The 22,631-nt window shown below is 37.3% G+C and overlaps 4 protein-coding genes across 4 annotated transcripts; 2 read left to right on the plus strand and 2 right to left on the minus strand.

Annotated features, from left to right (window-relative positions):
* Positions 1-1,116: 1,116 nt before the first annotated feature.
* Positions 1,117-5,992, minus strand: LOC121728272 (N-acetylglucosaminyl-phosphatidylinositol de-N-acetylase). Its single transcript, XM_042116417.1, has 4 exons — positions 5,596-5,992; positions 5,167-5,457; positions 1,906-1,999; positions 1,117-1,774 (listed from the first exon to the last, which is right to left on the minus strand). The coding sequence occupies exons 1-4, from the start codon at positions 5,909-5,911 to the stop codon at positions 1,600-1,602; spliced, it is 876 nt and encodes a 291-aa protein (XP_041972351.1). The 5' UTR covers positions 5,912-5,992; the 3' UTR covers positions 1,117-1,599.
* A 5,368-nt stretch (positions 5,993-11,360) lies between these two features.
* On the plus strand, positions 11,361-12,041 carry LOC121728210. The gene has a single exon (XM_042116347.1). The coding sequence runs from the start codon at positions 11,361-11,363 to the stop codon at positions 12,039-12,041; it is 681 nt and encodes a 226-aa protein (XP_041972281.1).
* A 3,753-nt stretch (positions 12,042-15,794) lies between these two features.
* LOC121727712 (vacuolar protein sorting-associated protein 37B) lies at positions 15,795-17,004 on the plus strand. The gene is made up of 4 exons (XM_042115691.1): positions 15,795-15,851; positions 15,984-16,154; positions 16,237-16,408; positions 16,534-17,004. Exons 2-4 carry the CDS (start codon positions 16,035-16,037, stop codon positions 16,878-16,880), a joined length of 639 nt encoding a protein of 212 aa, XP_041971625.1. The 5' UTR covers positions 15,795-15,851; positions 15,984-16,034; the 3' UTR covers positions 16,881-17,004.
* An 862-nt stretch (positions 17,005-17,866) lies between these two features.
* On the minus strand, positions 17,867-20,902 carry LOC121727999 (dnaJ homolog subfamily C member 30, mitochondrial-like). The gene is made up of 5 exons (XM_042116086.1): positions 20,689-20,902; positions 20,430-20,600; positions 18,861-18,948; positions 18,427-18,574; positions 17,867-18,237 (listed from the first exon to the last, which is right to left on the minus strand). Exons 2-5 carry the CDS (start codon positions 20,598-20,600, stop codon positions 17,994-17,996), a joined length of 651 nt encoding a protein of 216 aa, XP_041972020.1. The 5' UTR covers positions 20,689-20,902; the 3' UTR covers positions 17,867-17,993.
* Between the last annotated feature and the right edge of the window lie 1,729 nt (positions 20,903-22,631).

Here is a 22,631-nt window from a genome sequence, read left to right on the forward strand (position 1 = left end):
AAAGAGTTTATCTCACGAACTACTGAAGCAATTTTTCTGTTAATTGGCTCAGATAAGAAGTAGACCACGTGAAGGATCGTAGGATATTTTTGTGGAGTAATTTGTCTGTAAAATATCTAATTTACGCGGGCGAAGCCGCGCGGAACGAATAGTGTTAGAATAAAGTTAACGCAATGTTTGGATAGTCCATTTATTCCAACAAGCATAAACATTTCAATACTACTTTGGTAAGTAAATAAAAGTTTTACTTTAGAATATTTTAACAAATAAAACATTTAAGTATCTAAACTTTAAAATATGTACCATAAATGGTTGTAAATAATAATAAAATAAATTACAATACAGAATCACAATTGACAACACCAAATTCAAAAACTTGCAGAATCTTATTTAACCCCTACATACAACATAGGTACTTTGAATTATTTACGTAAACATACAGTCTGTCAAGAAAGTGAAGAAATTAAAAAGTGGCAACATCCTAGTGTCATCTCTTTCAAATCAATCTAAGAAAAAAGGGATGACACAACGATGTTGCCACTTTTTAATTTCTTCACTTTCTTGACAGACTGTAGTTACATCCTTCTTTACAATAATATTATAATCAATCAATCAAGGATTTATTATATTAAGTAAGTATAGTATACTTATCTCTTTTGATCAAGACTTGATTTTTATTCCCAAGAAAATTTGAAGAGAAATTTGAAAAAAGGGATGACAAAACACAGGTTCATCACACAATAATTATTAAGGTTATAAATAATTGCTAACCAAGTTGATGAATATAAATTGAATACACATATTTTAATTATATTGGCGATAGGCGATCAACCTTGATGCTTTCTGTGGATTTGAATTTCAAAAATAGAACAAAAAATGCATGGTTGCCCAGGTAAGTAAGTAGGTACATAGTTTTTCCAAATATGGTGGGATACTTACTATATTTGAAAACATTGTCTAAAAACAACCATACTAATTAACATTTAAATTCATATCCCAGGTACAACAGTATCTGAGGGGTTAGTGCGAGTTTTATTCGATCATACGCATCGAGCACGTTTACGCGAATTTATATGGGATCAAAGCAGTATCCACGTTAGCCAGTAGATAGCGCTGCTTTCATTCCATATAAATTCGCGTTAACGTGCTCGATGCGTATGATCGAATAAAACTCACACTAACCCCTCTGATGATGAGAATACTGTATTATCTGAATAATCATCCACAAAGGATGCAAAAGCTTAGTTTTGTCAAAAAGCGATTATGTAATAACTAATAAGTATAAAAGATTTTGTATAAAGTTTTACTTTATTAAAATTGGTCTGTTAAAATATTCTTCGGAATATGTATACATAGACGATTTGAATATTGTAGACAAAAACTCAGTCTGTTGACAATCTCTGAAGACTAGACTTAGTAACTCCTTGCTGAGAATTAAACAATTTATGTTTCGAAATCAACACTGAAATCAAACTTAAATAATGTTGCTAGTCAAGAAAGAAAAGAAATAGTAACTTTTACATGGAATGGGTTTTATAGAAATTTGAACACCAGCACTCAGAAAAGCGCCTAATAAAGTGGTAGTTTTTAGTACAAAGTTCAGTCGTCTACTTCAAGTTCCAACTCAATGTCAGCAAGGCTTATCCTTCTTAGTGTGTTTATGACCATGTATCTCGAGAACATAACATACAAATATCTGAACCACACCATCTGACTTTTGTGATGTTTCATGGCGCGCACAACACGCCGACTTTCTGTCCAACGTAGGAAATACCTGTAAGAATTAAATAACAACATTTGTAACACGTAATTCATTGAGAAATAATAAATTATTAGACTTAAGATCAAATCTCTAGCCTAGCTAAAAAGTCATTAAGATGCTAAAAGGAACACAGAAAAACTGACCTTTTGGAAGACAGTATAAAACTTAGAGGTAGATCGAAGACACCCAAGTATTTTCTTATTATATTTACAGAGTCCAATGTATAAACTGTACACTCTGAAACAAACATTTGAAGACATGAGACCATGTAACTAACATTTTGAAACCTACAGTTTTTTTGCATAAATGGAGGTTTTAGGATAAGGGTAAATGATTTTATAAATAAAAAAACCGGCCAAGTGCGAGTTGGACATGAGGGGTTACGCAGCAGTAATAAGGTTTATTTTTATGAAATTAAGAGGTGTTTAGAGGTGTTAAGAGGTGTTTGGTGTTTAGTTGGTAGAGTAATTTTCGTTGGTAGTTTTTGTAGTAATGTACTGTTGAGGTACAACCTTCAACTCAACCTTCAAGGAGGCTCTTTAGTGTAAGATGGTGTTGGCCGTTCAGATTTTAGAAGATGTTTATTTCCTATGTTTTTGATATTTGACACCTTGTCAGTTTTGAATGTTCGGTTGATTGTCTAAAGAAAACCAATATATGATTTACTTTATGTACATTGCTTTTTATTAATTTCACAAAGTACTTCATTCCACCGGAGCCGAATTAGGATAGAAAACGACTCCCTGTAAAAGGTTATGGGCCCAGGAAGAAAGCCAAGACGCTGTTGAAGCCCCTGTTGCCAGTGATGAGGTAGAATTAGGAAATGTACTTCCAGAGATGCCAGATGAAGATGAATCTATTGAATTAGGGGGGGAGAATGAGGAAAGAGATGAAGAACGAGTCAATGAAGAAAATGAAGGGGAGATCATTGAGGAGTTAGCAAGACATGAGATGCGCTTAAGAGACCGCTCTCTCCTCAGACGCCCTGGTAAATTCAATGATTTCGTATCATATTATGTCGGTACAGATTCCTATGTAGAGCCTAACACGTACAAGGAAGCAATAGCCTGCCCTGATAGGGAGTTGTGGATTAAAGCTATGGAAAGCGAGATTGAATCCCTGAAAGAGAATAAGACATGGATTCTAGACAGGTTACCCAAGAATCGGAAAGCCATTCCATGCAAATGGGTTTATAAGGTAAAGCAAAACCCTGATGGTACAGTCAACAAGTACAAAGCTCGACTAGTAGTAAAAGGCTTTCGACAAAGAAAGGGAGAAGACTACGACCAGACTTTTAGCCCTGTAGCCAAGATGGCAACAGTCCGAGCGGTATTGAGTATTGCAGCTAGTGAAGGCATGAAACTAAGTCAGTTCGATGTTTCAACAGCTTTTCTTTACGGATCTCTATCAGACGAAGAAATATATATGAAGCAGCCAGAAGGGTATGATGACGGGACGGGTCGAGTCTGCCTGCTAAAGAAAAGTTTATACGGTCTGAAGCAAGCTCCTCGTTGTTGGAACAGGACTATTCTGGATTTCTTCAAGGAAATTGGCTTTGAAGTCAGTGAGGCAGATCCATGCCTCTTCAAAAGAGACATTGGATACGAAAAGCTGATAGTGGCTCTCTATGTCGATGACGGGCTGGTCGCTGGTACAAGTGAAGGTGTAATTGAGAAGTTCCTTAAAAAAACTAAAAGAGAGGTTCAAAATTACAACGAAGGCAATCTCGTATTTTCTGGGAATAGAGATAGAAACCAGAGAAGGTGGTGATATAAGAATCCACCAGACAGCCTATGTTAAGAAAATTTTGAAACGGTTTGGAATGCAAGAATGCAGGCCGGTATCCACTCCGATTGTCAAAGAAGAAGTAGTTCAGAAACCAGAGAAGGACGACGACTTTTTTATCAGGAACTACAGGCAAGTGGTTGGTGCACTCGCATATCTGATGGTTGGGACTAGACCCGATATCGCATACGCTGTGAGTGTGGTCTCCAGAAAACTAGAAAATCCCACTCCAACAGACTGCGTAAAGTTGAAGCGCATTCTACGCTATCTGCAGTATGCACCCGATTTGGGAATACTTTATAAAAGGAATTTTAAAAGAGGTAACATAGAATGTTATAGTGACGCCGACCACGGCGGAGATATTGCGACAGGAAGATCCACTTCTGGAGTTCTATGCCTATATGCTGGTGGAGCAGTATCGTGGCTCAGCCAGAGGCAACAAAGCATTGCAATATCTACCACAGAAGCCGAGATAGTCGCTGCCAGTGAAGCTGCAAGAGAAAGCATTTGGCTAACTCGTCTTATTGGTAGTTTGGTAAAGACGGAAGGCCTACCTGTACTGTATGTAGACAACGAGGCAGCTGTACGTCTTGCTGAGAACCCTGAGTTTCACAGAAGGACAAAGCACATACGCATTCGGCACTTTTTTGTACGAGAGCTAGTGGCGAATGGAACTATAACTGTGAAGAGGATCAGCACTGAGCTGCAGCTGGCAGATATTTTTACAAAGCCTCTTGCTAGGACTCGGTTTAAACATCTGGCGAACTGTCTTGGCCAGCACATCTAGAGAAGGTGTTGAGGTAAACCTCTTTAGTGTAAGATGGTGTTGGCCGTTCAGATTTTAGAAGATGTTTATTTCCTATGTTTTTGATATTTGACACCTTGTCAGTTTTGAATGTTCGGTTGATTGTCTAAAGAAAACTAATATATGATTTACTTTATGTACATTGCTTTTTATTAATTTCACAAAGTACTTCATTCCACCGGAGCCGAATTAGGATAGAAAACGACTCCCTGTAAAATGTACATCATATATTTTTTTTAGACTTATCATGCCCCTACTTTAGAAGTTAGAGGGGGGGACACACATTTAAACACTTTGGAAGAGTATCTGTCGCAAACTATTCAGGTTATAAAAAAATGATATACACACCACACCACACGCATAGGTTAGACGAAAAAAAAATTTTTTTGTTTCAGTTGTATCTATGGGGACCCTTAAAATTTTCAATAATTTTTCCAATTTTTTTATCAAAATATTAAAGTGGTTCACAGACTACATCTACTTACCAAGTTGCAATAGTAGAGCTCTTATAGTTTCAGAGAAAAGTGGCTATGACATACGCACGGACAGACAGACAGACAGACAGACAGACATGACGAATCTATAAGGGTTCCGTTTTTTGCCATTTGGCTACGGAACCCTAAAAATGAGATGAGCAGATGATGAAGTAGGTAAGTAACAAGGTTTGTTCAAATTCAAAGGGAAAAAGTGAGTAAAATATAAAATGTTAGTTACTGGCTTCATTCACTCATGTGTTTAATTATGATTTTACATGAGTAGTTGAGATTCATACTATCTAATTTAGGGACTCAAAACAATACAAAAAATAACTTACTTTGAGGCATATTTTTTTCAACAAAAATATATGCAACTGCATAAAAAGCAGCGGAATGGTTGGGGTGTCCCGAAATGCCCCCTCGATCAAATGTAACTAGAGTATCTATATCATAAGCTTCTAGGTGGTGTTGGATCAACTTGGCCACAACTGGAACTGGCCAATGTGTTTTTGGACTATCAGGAAGCCTGGTGTCATTGATAAGTATTATATTACTCTCTGGTACTCCTAGCTCTGTGCATGCTTTCCATAGCTCAGTTGCACGAATATTTCCTTTGCCTTCAAAGTTACCTGAAAATAGATTTTTATACTATTTTCAAACATTAAACTTTAATTTGATATTGAGTTAATGGTTTCACCATTCGTCTATCTATCCAGATTATTAAAAATTTAAAAGGGAAAAAGAAATAAATATATTTAAAATCTTACCATTAGATAAACATAAAATGTAGACCTCTGCGCCTTGCTCGCATAGCCTAAATATTGTCGGACCAAAGAACATGCACTCATCGTCAGGGTGAGCAACGATCAGTAGTACTCTCTTTGCACCCAGAGATCCGCGAGTTCGAGTTGGCAGTTTCCTCGCATAGCGGCGATAAACAAAACAACACACGACGATGTAGCCGAACAACCAAAACCCAATGTAAAGTATAAAGTTTCTAACATAAATCAAAGCATCAGCTACAAAATTTAAATAAAATATGTTGATAGTTTCTAATTCTAAAACTGATTCAATAAATAGCATTTCTGACTAGAATAGGCTATATTGCTAGTACCAAAGAATAGAGGTTTATTTTATTTTCAAGAAAAATACATGAAATATGAACATTATCGAAGATAAATATAATTTTTTATGTAAAATAAATATAAATATTAGCACAAACATTAATGTTCCCACTTTGTTCACAAATTTAAATGTCAATCGTCAGTTCACTCAGTTGTCATCACAGATTCTTCTTCTTCTTTTTTTTTCATATAATGGCACTTCGGCTATAACCATGGCCAGTGTCGAGTATAATATTATGGCGGGAAAACAATATTCTTTATACAATTTTTTCTATATTATCGTCAGGCCATTCAGGTCTAAAGTCTAGTCAAACTTCAAAGTCTAAGTATAAAGTCAATACAGTCAAGAAGTCAAGTCGGTCGATTCAGTAAAGTGGTAGGACGCTTTACTGAAACTTTTGATGGAGTTTTGGAGGGAACACAAAAGAGCACGTTTCTGGTTATTACATCACTTTCCCACACTTGTGCACGATAACGAATATTTAATGGTTAATATCCTACCAATATTACACATCAAAAACCCAGATAACACAATTTTAGGAAAATAATATAAAAACACAACATCACTCTTTCACATTCTTCCAAAAACTTCTTCTTCTTCTTCTTTTGGCGTAAGCCTCCCCATTTAGGAGTTGCCAGCGTCAGAGTTGAGCCGAAAATGTGATGTTATAACTTATAACATAAACTGATTGCCATGCAGTGGGCACGGGTGATGACTTCATCTCAGATTACTAGTAGTTGTCATTTGTCAAACTTGTCAACGAGCCCAGACCACAGAATACAAATTAATCACGGAAAAGAACATCAACTTCATATTACAAATGAGGGATTTTCCTATTTTTTTAATTTGATTGTCAAACAGTTTCCATTTTAGTAACTAGATGGCGTATGGGTAGACAACTATCGGTAATACCAGGGAATATTATCAATAATTGCTACAAAACTGGGCTAAAGAATGTAAAACTTGATACATTCCAATTTGAAAAAGACGCAATAATATTCCAATGAATAGGATAATAAAGTTATTATAACGATGTTTTAGCTAAAATTCACGGATGAAATAGCCCTATTTACCGATATTCACACCAAATGTCACAGGAATTATACATTTTGGTTTTGACATCATCTTACCTGCACTTATGCAAGATAACAGATATTTAATGGCAAATATTTTACCAATAATGAATATCAAAAACCCAAATCGGTAACACAATTTGGGAAAAAATAATAAAAACCACACCAACAATAAAAAGTAGAAGAAGTTTGAAAGTGACATGCCCGCCAAAACTCTTTAAGTTGTCAAGTTTCAGTTTGACAAGTTTTTATTATGTCAGCGTGTTCCTAACTATTACTAGTGTACTGGTCTAATCGCTTAGGCCAATGATCGCTTAGGTTTAAGATATTTTGATTTCTGTCACACTTAACAGTACACTGATATTTTTTGGAAACACAACCCATATGTAGTCAGTGATGCCAACCTGCAGATAATTTCAGATCGGTGAGGAACCAATAGAAAATCTAGAAGTGTCTATCCTTACGCCATCTAGTTAAGAATGTTAAAATTAAAATTAAAAAATATAAATGAAAATCCCTCATTATCCCGGAATTTACTAACGCCATCTATCGAGCTGCCCCTATAAACTCACTCGTTTTATGGTTTTAAGAGGGCGACTAACCCCAAAAATCAAACATCGTCCTTCTCTCTTCACACTCACGCCCGTCTTTCATATGCCAGGTGAAAAAGAACGACGCGGATTCATCGCCAAATTAGTTTTTTCTCAATAACTCGATAAATATACAATATTTTAAGAATCCGCTAGGTCGATCTCTCAATGATAAAATTTTATACAATGTGTTAAAATATTAACTTACTTCAATGCACTGTTATGGCAATAAATGAAAAATTCATGAAAATTAGATGCATCTTTGTGATTTTTTTCTATCGAGAAAATTTTAATAATTCGTGTTTTTGCTCAGATCGAATTCTCGAAAATGTAATGTTGTATCTAATTTTAGAAAATGAAACAAATCGGAGCTTATTTTCAAATAAAAAATGAATTATAAAATCGACACTTTCGGGTTAGTCGCCCCTTAAGTTAAACTTGGTACCGTACTATAGTCTGTCAAGATGGAAACTGTTTGACAATCAAATTAAAAATATAGGGAAATCTGTGGTCGCTGGGAAAATCCCTCATTGTCAACCAAGTACCATTGAACATTAACCAATGCCAAAAACCAAACAAAAAAAAAAAGCCAAGTGTCAACCCATTTTAGATTTTCCTCAAAATTGTCAATTGTAATCAGTGTTGCCAACTTAGTGGAATTTCCACTAGATCATCACGCCATCTAGTTACTAAAATGGAAACTGTTTGACAATCAAATTAAAAATATAGGAAAATCTGTGGTCGCTGGGAAAATCCCTCATTGTCAACCAAGCAGGGCTTCATAACGTTATCGAATACCCGAAAAAATATCGTTACGTACCGGTATTTTCATAATGGTAGCCAGATAACGGTATTTTTTATAGATATCTAGTAACATAACAAAAAAATATCGTTATGAAAATACCGGTAAATATAACGTTATTTTCTGGTATCAGGTATGCGGTATGCGTCGTGCACCAAATCTCACTCGCAGCCCAACTTCCGACTTCCGAGCACCAGTTTTTATATACGTGGGAGAGCCATGCTTCGGCACGAATGGGCCGGCTCGACCGGAGAAATACCACGTTCTTACAGAAAACCGGCGTGGAACAGCGCTTGCGCTGTGTTTCGCCGAGTGAGTGAGTTTACTGGAGGCATAATCCCCTCCCCTATTCCCTTCCCTTCTCTTCCCTACCCTCCCCATAACCCTATTTCCTATTAAAAGGCCGGCAACGCATCTGCAGCTCTTCTGATGCTGCGAGTGTCCATGGGTGACGGAAGTTGCTTTCCATCAGGCGACCCGTTTGCTCGTTCGCCCCCTTATTTTCATTAAAAAAAACTTTGACTTAACAAGTCAAGATGGTGCTGCAATTTGTTTAGTCAATGAATGCAGAAAATTATGCAAGGTACCTATGTCCGTATTTATTTACTTGTTTTAATTGTTGCGAATGCGGGGGATTGGCAAAAATATGGATAATTATTTGTATGTCTTAGTATTTATTACTAGAATTCTAAGTTTAATACATATATTATATTTTGTAGACTGTAGTTAAAAATATCAACACATTTAAAAAAGGAAGCACAAAATTATATGATAGCATTTACAAAATATGTGAGTATTATAACACGGAGAATATTTTAAGGAGCGTAGCCCGTCGGATCAGAGGCGCTTTGCACACGACGGGGCTGGGCGGACCGGTCAATTTCGCTGTGAACGATAGCACAAAGAAAATCCTACAATATGTATTACCAACGCACACCAAGGGCAAAAAGACCGCTCCGCAGGTCCCCGGCGAGCTCTGGCGGCGCGGCATGTGCGTGGATCACACAAACCAGTTTACATGCAGTAACGCAGACGGCGCGGCGGCGCGAGGCGGCAGCTAGCTCTATTCTCTCTATCTCCACTAGAACGAACGTCCTGAACTGACTGCCTCCACTCGTCGTGTGCTTTGTGTACCACCTCGCCCCGTCTTCTGCAAAACAACAGAGTCCGTCCGGCAGCCAGTGCACGGCGCACGTGCTGACAATACAATAATTTACTATCATCATCATCATCATATCAGCCTATAGTCGTCCACTGCTGGACATAGGCCTCTCTCAATGAACGCCAAGATGACCGATCTCCTGCTACTCGCATCCAACATGGGCCTGCAACTAAGCGGAGATCGTCGTCCCACCTAGTTGGAGGTCGACCTTCACCCCGATTTCCCAGCCTTGGTCTCCATTCCAGAGTAAGTTTACTCCAGCGATCGTCTGTTCTTCGAGCTACGTGACCAGCCCACTTCCACTTCAGCGTACTGATTCTCTGCACTATGTCGGTGACTTTAGTTCTTTGACGAATTGTTTCATTTCGAAGCTTATCCGCCAAAGAAACTCCGAGCATAGCGCGTTCCATAGCACGCTGAGCGACGGAAAACTTACGAGCTAGCCCTGCTGTACATTTACTATACAAACCATAAATTAGTAATATTTGAACAAAGATACTGAGCACTGAACTACTGAGTACTGACCATGTCATTCTCATTAGACGTCATTTTTCCTATAATATATACCTACTGGTCACCAGACACGTCTAGTTTAATTTTGTGCATACTGCATACTGAATTGACTGATTAAAATATTAAGTACTTATTTTATAAAAGGTAACGTTATCAAAGGACATATATTTACCGTTATAAATCCTATTTACCGTTATAACATTTACCGGTATTAATTCCAATTTTTACCGTTATTTCTAGTATCGGGTAAATTTTCATACCGTTATCTATACCCTTGAAGCAATAACGTTATGAAAAAATACCGGTATTTGAAGCCCTGCAACCAAGTACCATTAATGAACATTAACCAATGCCAAAAACCAAACAAAAAAAAAAGCCAAGTGTCAACCCATTTTAGATTTTCCTCAAAATAGTCAATTGTAATCAGTGTTGCCAACTTAGTGGAATTTCCACTAGATCTGGTGGTTTGGACGAACCTTTCGGCAGGAAAAATTTGGTTTTAGTGGCTAGTGGATTTCTTAGTGGATTAGATTATTTAAGTTAGTGGTAGCTTCGAAGTTAAACCACTAGTTTTTTTATTATGTTTCTAACCCTTGAAGACGCACACTGGAAACTTAATTATATTATTATTATCTTTATTCGTTTTGCCGCATTCTAACGCTGATATAGAGCGATTATTTAGCATGATGAATGTTGTCAAGACTTTACAGAGAAACCGGATGAAGTTTGATCGCCTTTCTTTCGTGCAAGGTTGTAATAAGAACATAATACCAAATACCGTATTACAAAAATTAGAACTAAAGAAATTTATTCTTCACAAACTGAACAAGTAAATGACAATGATTCCTCTAAAGACGTTCATCTTTACTCTTTAGGAACCTACTTATACATAGATACATAGGTAACTAAAGTTTTCCTTTTTGTAGTAACAAAAATAATTATTTCATAATAATATTGTATTATTTTCAAATTATATTCTGTGGTGACATACTATGGGTAGGAAGATAGTGAGGTTCAAAGTTCACCACACGTCGCGCGTCACACATGTATCGTCTCAATTTTCATCGCTATCGTTTTGTTTATGTTTTGTCTCTATTGTGCTAATATGTATCGTCCCTTTCTAGTCTGTAAAATTTTGTATATATAGCCGTAAGATTCATGAATAAAACACTTCTTCTGATCCTACAGTCGAGTTATCATTTACTCCTGTATCAAAGTCGCAACATTGGTGACCCCGTACTGAAAAAAGAACAAATAAGCAGAAACTATGGCCGAGGAAGCATCGAAAATCAGAAGCGAAGAAGAAACTCCGGCAGCCGGACCATCGAGAAATACTGAAGAAAATCAACCTTGTCACGAACTCTCCGCCGTATCCGTACAGTCAAGACTCCTACCATTTTGGCGCGAAATTCCACGAGCATGGTTTATACAATTCGAAGCCGTCGTCGAACCTCTCAAGACATCGGACGACATGAAGTTCCGCTACGTTCTTCAACAGCTGCAAAACACAGATCTCCAGCATCTCACTGACATCCTCTACAACCCGCCTAAGAAAGACAAATACGCAACGATCAAGAACCGCCTGCTCACCGTCTACGAGAAATCAGAAGTCCAAAATTTCCAGAAGCTCATCAGCGGCCTAGAACTCGGCGACCAGAAGCCTACACAGCTGCTCCGAAGGATGCGAGAATTAGCAGGCGGCATGATCACTGAAGATGGTCTAAAAATAGAATGGCTCAATCATTTGCCGCCTTACATACGTTGCGTGCTCTCCGTAAACAATGAATCATCACTAGACACACTCGCAGCGATGGCCGATAAAATGATGGAGTATTCCGGCGACAACAACACTATTGCAGCAGTCTCGTCGTCGTCTGCACCGTCAACCAGCAGAGAAAATAGCGTCATAGAAATGATGTCCAAGAAAATCGAAGAGCTTACAGTTTAAGTGGCCGAACTACATACTCACTCGTCGCGGCCGCACTATCGCCGTCCCTTGCACACGCGCGCGCGGTACTCTCGCTCCCGGTCAAAGTCCGCGCGCCGAAGGCCTGTAACGAGAGACGAATCGACATGGGAATGTAAATATCACTTCCGATTTGGCGATAAAGCTAAGAGATGCGAATCGCCATGCAGCAGAAGGAATAAAACGTCGGAAAACTAAAATCGACACCGACTGTGGCGGATGTCGGTGTCCCCAAGACGACAAATCGCCTTTGTGTCCGCGATCGCAACACTAACCAATGTTTCCTCGTGGACACGGGCGCGGATATCTCCGTGTTAGCCGCCACTATTAAAAACAAGAAAAAGGAAGAGGGTCCGTACACACTGTACGCCGCAAACAGCACGAAAATCAAGACATACGGCGAGAAAACTATAACACTGAACCTGGGGCTACGAAGATCTTTTACATGGACATTCATCATCGCCGACGTCAAGACATCGATATTAGGAGCCGATTTTCTTCGCCACTATCAACTGCTAGTCGATTTACATAAGAACAAACTAATCGACAGCGTCACAGAATTATCAGTGAAGACTATAGAAATCGCAAGTTCCGTCGACAGTATTCGCCTGTTGAAATCCGAGCAGGCATACCACGACATACTGAAGCAGTATCCGGACATTCTTCATCCTTTTTCACTCAAGAAGCCCGTCAAACACGACGTCGTCCACCACATACAAACTACTGGACCGCCGCTCTCCGCCCGTCCCCGCCCGCTTCCGCCCGACAAATACAAAGCCGCCAAAGAAGAATTTAAGCGAATGATGGAAATGGGCATCTGTAAACCTTCAAATAGTCCCTGGGCGAGCCCGATGCATATAGTCCAGAAAAAAGACGGCGGATTACGAGTGTGCGGCGACTACAGAAGACTGAATACTGTAACGAAACCCGATCGCTATCCGATACCTCGGATTCAAGACTTCACCTACTCGCTACATAACAAGAAGATATTTACGAAGCTCGATTTAAAAATGGCCTACTATTGCATACCTCTTGCGAGCCCAGAAGACGCACAGAAAACTGCGATAATAACCCCGTTTGGTCTGTACGAATTCACAAGTATGCCATTCGGGTTACGAAACTCGAGTCAAACGTTTCAAAGATTTATGCACGAGGTACTCAGGAATATCGAAGATTGCTTCTGTTTTGTGGACGATATCTTACTGTACTCAGAAAACGAAGAGCAACATAAGAAGCTACTACACGAAGTACTACGACGCCTTAACGACTACGGCGTAACGCTGAACATTGAAAAATGTCAGTTCGGCGTTAACAAAATCGACTTTTTGGGCTACGAAGTATCCGAGGCCGGCATAAAACGGACAGAAGAACGAACATCTGCAATTTCGGGTTATCCAAAACCAAAAACGGTAATCGAACTACGACGCTTTCTAGGCATGATCAACTACTATCGTGATTGCCTACCACAACAAGCGAATCTTCAACACGAACTCAACAAATATCTGCACAACGGGAAGAAAAATGACAAGACATCAATAGACTGGACGCCCGCCGCCGAAGAGAGTTTTGAAAAATGCCGCCAAAGCATTTTACAAGCTACAAAACTCAGTCATCCGATACCCAGCTGCCCGCTCGCTATCATGACCGATGCCTCCGACCATAGTATCGGCGCCGTACTACAACAACGTGCGAACAACATTTGGAGACCACTGGCCTATTTTTCAAAAGCAATGAGCGCTACGCAACAACGGTACAGTGTATATGATCGCGAATTATTAGCGATATACACTGCCGTAAGACATTTTCGAAGATTAATAGAGGGCTGCGAAGTAACAGTGCACACGGATCACAAGCCTCTCGTGTACGCGCTTACAAAGAGTGCGAGCAGTAGCGACACACCGCGAAGAGAGAGACAGACGCATTTCATAAGTCAGTTCTGTTCGGCGATAAAATACATACAAGGAGAAGAGAACACAGTCGCCGACGCATTATCGAGAATCGAAGAAATAAGTTGCCCCTCTACGATCGACTTCAATAAACTTTCCATCGACCAGAGCAGCGACAAACAATTACAGAAGCTAAGACGCCAGGAAAACTTAAAATTCGGCGAAATAAGTCTGCCGGGACTCGAACGACAGATAACATGCGAGTTATCTACTTCGACGCCTCGCCCGTACCTGCCGCAAGTGTATCGCTACGCCGTATTTAAGTCACAACACGACTTAAGTCATCCCGGCGTACGAGCAACGAGAAGATTAATTCAATCAAAATATTTTTGGCCGTCGATGAATAAAGAAGTCACAGAATGGGCGAGAACATGCATCAGCTGTCAGCGCGCTAAGGTTCAGCGACACGTCGTCACGCCGCTACAGCGTTTACCGCAGTCGCAGCGTTTTGAAAATATACACATCGACATAGTGGGCCCGCTGCGCTTATCTCGAGACTACAGATACTGCGTCACGATGACAGATCGATGTACGAAATGGTTGGAAGCAATACCAGTACAAGAAATCACAGCCGAAGTCGTAGCCAAGGCATTCTACGACAACTGGATCGCTCGTTTTGGTGTTCCCTTGCGTATCACTACAGACCAAGGACGCCAGTTCGAGTCGTCGCTATTCAGAACTCTACTACAGAAGTTTGGAATAACAAGAATACGAACTACGGCCTTTCATCCACAATCGAACGGTCAAATAGAGAGGTGGCACCGCACTATGAAGACAGCACTAGTGGCCCGCGGAGCATCGACGCAGTGGGCAGACGAGTTGCCGACTGTACTTCTCGGCCTCCGCACGGCGCTCCGCGAAGACACAAAAGTGAGCCCTGCGCTTATGACATACGGAACTACGCTACGAGTGCCATCCGATTTCTTCGTACCGTCAACATCAAAAATCGAAGATGCAGAGTTTGTACGAAAACTAACTGAAACGATGGCCACGTTAAAACCGCAACAACGCTCCTGTGAAAAAAGATCTACGTTCATTCACAAAGATCTATATACATGCAGCCATGTTTTCGTACGAAACGACACCGTACGAGCCCCGCTGACACCACCGTACGATGGACCCTACGAAGTATTGAAGCGCAACGAAAAATATTTCAAGATACAATTGCCGCTTCGAACTACAGTCGTATCGCTCGATCGACTAAAACCGGCGTATCTCCTTAACCAAGAAGCATGTGAATCGGAAAATACATCAAGTACGCCGTCGCCGCCGCAGCCGTCGCAGCCATCGCAGCCGACGCAGCCGCAAGTTCGAGTCACAAGGTCCGGCCGCATTAGCAAACCTACGGTGCGTTTCACTTGAAGGGGGGTAATGTGGTGACATACTATGGGTAGGAAGATAGTGAGGTTCAAAGTTCACCACACGTCGCGCGTCACACATGTATCGTCTCAATTTTCATCGCTATCGTTTTGTTTATGTTTTGTCTCTATTGTGCTAATATGTATCGTCCCTTTCTAGTCTGTAAAATTTTGTATATATAGCCGTAAGATTCATGAATAAAACACTTCTTCTGATCCTACAGTCGAGTTATCATTTACTCCTGTATCAAAGTCGCAACAATTCAGATAGGTTGTTGTTGTCTTTACGTTATTTAGTGGAATTCTGGTGGTTTGAGAGGTCATATTAGTTTCAGCGGTTTCTGGTGGTTTACGCTGCTGAATTTTGTGGGTTATTAAAAAAAAAGTTGGCAACACTGATTGTAATAAATAATTCCATTTAAACAAACAATACTTATTATAATATTAATGATCAATTTCGTCTTTTAAAGAGTAAATCTGTGCTTAGAGTTAGTAACTTTGTTTCCTACAAATATATACTAGTAATCTGTGTTTGTTTCTTTATTGTGCTTACGAGCCGGAAGTGTATCATTTAGATTTCAGAACATTTTAATCTTATCTGACTGCTTTGTTTTCAATAGCTTTTTGTAAGCTGACGAAGAAATCAATGTTATAAAGCAACTTATATCATCATGATTCAACCGGACTATCCGTCAGCAATGGGCCTTTTGGCTCATCTCAATTCTGACGAACTAAAGGAAATGCTTAATGATGACGCAAAATTTGATTCTGTTCTAAAAGACGTTAAGCAGGTCAGTACAACTACCAACTACGCTGTCACTGATACTTTGTTACATCTATTCAATTCACAATTAACTATATATTATTTTGTAGATCAAAGACTGGGAAACCGAAAAGGAAATGATGATTGCCAGCAATAGATCATTGGCAGAGTTTAATTTGGCAAAGGAACCGGAATTGGCAGAATTAAAAGCACAGGTACAAGAAAAATCTGAAACAGGAGAGCTATTATGCACTCGGATACAAGAGCTACTAAATGAATACAGTAAGCATAATTATATCATAATGATAATCATATTAGATTCATAGAATTTTTATGTATAAAGCCCCTTGGAAACGTATGTTCTGTGGTTACAACACAATGTTCAGTGAATAATTTTCTAATTACAGAAAGCAAATCTGCTGGTGTTTCTCCAGACACAACACTAGCACTTCTTCAGACAGCAGCAGCGGAGTCAGAAGAACAATCAGAAAATATGGCACAAGATTTCCTGTCAGGGAAAATTGAATTGGACAAATTCCTCGAAGACTTCGAACCCATACGCAAACAAATGCATTTACGCAAATTCAAATCTGAGAAAATGGGAGAACTTATACGCACCCGAAACAGCACTTCATATGGAAATGGTTTAGCTAACCCCAGATTACCGTATCCAGGTTATCCCCAGCATCAAACCACACCGTATCCACTAGGGCCTATTAACATGCCATTTGCGACATATGCAAATCACTTTTAATAATTCTACTTTTATTGAATATTTTATATTACAAATTATGTTTATCATTTCATTCATCTCAGAATATTTCTTGTCATGTATTCTATTGACCATTATAAACATTTTAAAGAATTTTTGAATATTTTTTATAAGATAATAATATCATAATAATTATATCTTAATTTATAATATTTCGTAATTTGCTCCAAATTCAATAAAAAAATAAGTAAAAAATCCTTATTTACTAGTTAACATCATTTTGTTTTTAATCACATTAAATTAGTATTTATAGAATAAAGGGTTTCACACATAGAGCAGGTAGCTATATTAATGCTTCAACTCCCAAGCGGTCGAATTCGACCACGACAATAATAGATTTCCAGGAATCAACGATCGAGGGAAATCTCAGGCAACTTTTATTTTTAAATTACACTCAACCATTTGTTACACTTAAAAATATAATAGAAAGTGTTATGCAAGATAATATTAGCCAGCCCTTAAGCAATTAATTGTATTGTGCAATATGATACTTCAATTTTATTGAACAGTTTTAATTTGACAATTAGATTGAAGGCGCGCAATGTTCAACATCGACCTTAGACGGTCAATAATATTACGAATTATATGATATTGCGCCATAAAATTGCTCGTCTAGGGGCCCGCTAAGAACTAAATTATATTTTGCAATAAATACTGCATGCAGACAAAATTGTCAATTTAAGAGTTGCGTTTCTTTATATTAAATCCTCTGTCAGCTAATTATTGTCCAAAAATATTGGTGCTTGATGTTACAATGTGATCAATTAGTGATTATATTCTCTTTGTACAGGTCATACTAAGTAGATATTTTCAAATTTAAAAATAAATACTTTCAATATAGTTATGATAATGATAGAAGATTCTTTCAAAGCGATTCAATAGTTTATGGGACGGAAGTAGGTAAGTCTAAAATTTGCCATAATGATTTGTCTTCTATGTCTTAGATTATATAAAAATAAAATATTACATTTAAAATAAAACTTTTATTTCAACAAAAATAGTGTTCTATTTACATTTTATCACACTAAACTAATTAGTGAATGTTATTAAGAATGTACTATGTTCAAATAAATTAGGACTACCTAAAATGTAGAGTCAACTGTTTGGGGCGTTGCTGCTTTCTGATGGTTTACTTTTTTTTTGTATATTATCATAATCGAAATTGTCTTTTCCATATGCAACAAATGCAATGATCAGGCCTGTCACCATAAACACTACATAAATTGCAGCCTCCTGCTCGGCATAAATCTTATCGTTCCTCTGCTTTGCTTGTCTCTTTGAAAGCAAATCTTTGTCATATTGAGACTTATTGAATAATTCCCCATAGTGATTTTTTGACCTAAAACAACAAAAAGGTGATTTGTCTTAAAGTGATTTTTTTTAAAGCATGGTAGGGACTCCGAGATAATAGGATAAAAAGATCCACACTGTATACTACATCCTGATGATGGATAAGATGATAATATTTGTATTAACAGTGTAAATGTTTTTAATATTCAGGGGAACAGTTTAAAATTTAAGATTTTACCAAGCATCAAAGTCATAAATAGGTGTTCGTCCATCCATAGTTGGTGCAACATTTCTGACTGTTCTAGATTTGTAGAATTTTGAAGTTGGATCCAGAGGCTCCGGCTCAGGGTGCATCCTTGATGTATTTTCCTGACCCACCAATAGACCTATGAAATTGTAAAACATTATAATTTATATACAAGAAGTACTTAATTCATATTTGGAGAAATATGCTGTCATTTATTTAAACCTTATGAAAAACATGCACTATAGACATCAGGGAGTTGGACTTTGTGCATGTTTATTTATATGTATTTTTTATTTATTTTAACAATTAAAATGTAATTTATACTAAACATTTAAGTAATATTCAAGCTTTTCAAGTTACTATAACATTTTATAATATGAACAGAAATATTATAATATGAAGTAAGCAGTGAAAAAGAAATTTACCTTTGTCATACATTTTTTTTAACTTAATATTACAAAGAATCTCATAAGCTTCAGTTATAGCACGAAATTTCTTTGCAGACTCTTCATCCTAAAAATTTATTTAAACAATCATAATATTACCAAGTAAGTATACATATAAAATATTACAAACCTAGCCTATAAATGCAAAGTATAAAAATACTAGATGTCACCCACAACTTAATGCTTTGTTCAAACCTATGCGAAGTGGGAGCGTTCAGCGTCAAGTTGTCGAATGTGTGTTTTGAATCAAAACACACATTTGACAACTTGACGCTACCGCTTTGCAGTCTCCTGGTCGTGTAGGTTTGAACAAATCATTATTGTGCGAAAAATTGTGAATGACACAAAACTGTATTAGTTCCCTAGAACAATAATTGGGTTCCCCCTAGAACATTTTTTTTTATTACAATCAAGCTAATTATTTGACAGTAGCTTCATTTTGATAACACGAACAACATTTTGAATTGCGAAAAATCTCAAAAGTGGTAGCTAACAGAGATATAAAGGATTTAATACTTCGATTTGATGGTTCTAAAATATGGATTGTTCTAATTGTAGGACAATGTTACTCTTAATTAATTATATAACTATTAACCTACCGGCTACCAATGTACAAAAAATCTGCTGGTTAGGGTTAAATTTTAGGGCTCCGTAGTCAACCAAATTTTGTTAATTACAGAACCCTAAAACGGAACCCTAATCAGCTGATTAGCTGATTTTTTGTATATTGGTAGGTGAATAGTTACATAATTTAACCCGTCGATCGTGAAAACGAGACACAATAGAATTTCTATTGTGTCTCGGTCACCGGTGATAGAATTAAGAGTAACATTGTCCTACAAATATAACAATCCATATTTTAGGACCATCAAATCAAAGTATGAAATCCTTTCTATTTCTGTTAGCTACCACTTTCGAGATTTTTCGCATATAACAATGTTGTTCGTCTTATCAAAATGAAGCTACTCACAAAAAATTAGCTTGATAGTAAACCCAAAAAAAAATTTGTTCTAGGGCTCCCGGACTATATGTGCTTTCATGATAAAAACTTTTCTATGGCCATTCCCGAGACCCAGAATGTGAAATTTATTCAGTTTAAATGGTGACAGACTGACAGACAGACTCAGGAATTTATTATTACTATAATTATTAGTATGTAATATATATATATATATATATATACTGGTCCATGGAGGTCAAAGACGTTGTGGACTACATCAGTAAGAAGACATCCCTCCACTTGAGGGTCGAGCGTCTGCAGTCTCGCCACAAGGTCAACTTCAGTTCCTTTGTGGTGAGAGTACCGACGCATCTTCTCCCGACCTTTGAAGCGGAGGAATTCTGGCCGACTGATGTGGTTTACCGAAGGTTCCGGGGGAGACTCCCGACGAAGCGCGCGTCACGTCGCCGTTAATTCGTGATTATGTGTAGTTGTTAAGTTTATATAATTTTTATGTATGTTAGTCATTAAGGTATATATTGTATGGGCCTACGTAGCCTGATTTAAATAAATAAATAAATAAAATAAAAATAAAATTATTATCTTACACTTGATTTGTCCGGATGGTAAATTTTTGACAGTTTATAGTAGGCTGATTTGATATCACCTTGCGTAGCTTTTGGAGTAATCCCAAGTACATCATAGTGGCTCTTTTGATTTTGTGATGTCGTATTAATAGATCGTACTAATTTAGTTACTACCCGTGTTTGTTTAAACATCTAAAAGGAATGAAGAATGTTTAAGATACATTTATTTTTATGAACTTTAAATATTGAATATAATATTCATAACCAATAAAGCATTTACCTTCAAAATCTTAGTAATATTTTCAATGACTTATTGATGTAATCTTATTGTGAAAACACAAGCCAAAAATTGTTGAGTCGACATCGCATTTCTATTTTTTTGTAAAAAAAAACTAATAATTTCTAATCTAATTGCTAATTTGTAAGATTGTTTGCATATTTTTCCATATTGCACAATTACACAACCTCCGTATTTCACGTTTTTTAATTTTTATGTTTTTACATTGACTTGTGAACATCTGATCAATGTCACTGTCAAGTGTCAAGAGATGAGAGGGGGGAGTCTACAAATATAAACTAGTAATCTGTGGAATAGAGAAACAAAGGCCTGAGCATTGAGGTACTATTACTTCATCTATGGGCCTGAGCAAGAGATTGTTCCTTGGATAACCATAAACATAAAAAACAAAGAGAATGTCTTATACTATGATAAAAAAAGCGCGGGAACTTGAATAAGGCGGTCGCGGTATTTTTTCTTAAAATTTTAAAATTAATTTTTATATGTAAATAGTTAATTAAATAGTTTACTTTTATTCATATTTTCTATTTTTAGTAGTGTAGTTAAGTTTTATTTTATTTTGTAGTTTCATAAGAATACCATGGAGGAGCCCGACCCGGGGGGACCTGGTCCCCCTGTTGGTCATTATGTAACAATTTCAAATGATTCTAGTATGGACACAGATGCTTCGTACTCCACGCATTCACGTAAACGTCCGCGATATCTAAGAAGCGTTGTAGGAAATGCATGAAAAAAATTAAAAACGACCCTAGAAAAGCTAAAAAAGATGTTAATTGCATGTGTTCTAGCGATTCTGATAATAACGTAGCTTGTAAAGAAAATGATGTAATAGCTGAGACACAGACAATTGATAATACCGCGAAAAACAAAAGCTCAGTTGATTCTAGGGTAAGTAGGATAATGTATAAAGAAACTGACTCAACCCCATATGTAGTTCATATACAAAAAGTAACAAAATCACCCAATGAAAATATTAATTTTCATCCGATTGTTTTTGGGCATTATTTAAAGAAAAATAAAGTACAAAATATTGTAAATGGTAGCATAAAAAGATAGCTAGAAATAGACTATCTATTTCCTTTTCTGTTTATTCGGATGCAAACAACTTCATAAATAGTCAACAATTAAGTGCAAATCAATATAAAGCTTTTATACCTTCCTTCCAAGTCAGCAGAATAGGCCTAGTCAGAGGGATTCCCGCTGATTGGTCCGATGAGGACATCATTAATAATATAACAGTTCCGTATGGTTGTGGGGAAATTTTAAAAATAAGAAGATTAAAGAAAAAAACTGTTGTCAATGGAACAACTCAATTTAATAACACTGAGTCGGTTGTTATAACTTTTGATGGACAAGTATTACCCAAAAGGGTATTTATGTGTTACAATGCTTTGCCTGTAGATCTGTATATTACATTTTTAAACAACCTAAATCTCCTCCTAGACAGGAGTATGGGTATGATAACACTTTAGTAAAGGATTATAATCCTCCATTAGGAAGTAATAGATCAGCCTATCCTACACCTAATTTTGATGTTAGCTCGATCCAAGAAACTATCTTAGCCTTAAATAAATTAATGACATCACTATCAGCTAACTTTTCACCGTCCAACGTAGCTTTATTTAATACAGAAACAAATAGTAACAATACATCCAATTATGGACCACATAATACAGTGGAATTGCCGAAGCGCAATTAGCAAAAAACATGAAATCTTATATCTTATTAATAAATATAAACCATCTATTCTTGCCTTACAAGAGACATGGCTTAAACCGGAATCTTTTTTTAAGATTTCCGGATATACCTGTCTTAGGGAAGATAGATCTGATGGGCATAGTGGTACAGCCTTGCTCATCAAACATCATCAATCATTTCATCATATTTCTCTTCCTCCACATCACTCAGATTTCTCAATCATTGCT

The sequence above is a fragment of the Aricia agestis genome, chromosome 6 (genome assembly GCF_905147365.1).
Source record: "Aricia agestis chromosome 6, ilAriAges1.1, whole genome shotgun sequence".
NCBI classification, from domain to species: domain Eukaryota; kingdom Metazoa; phylum Arthropoda; class Insecta; order Lepidoptera; family Lycaenidae; genus Aricia; species Aricia agestis.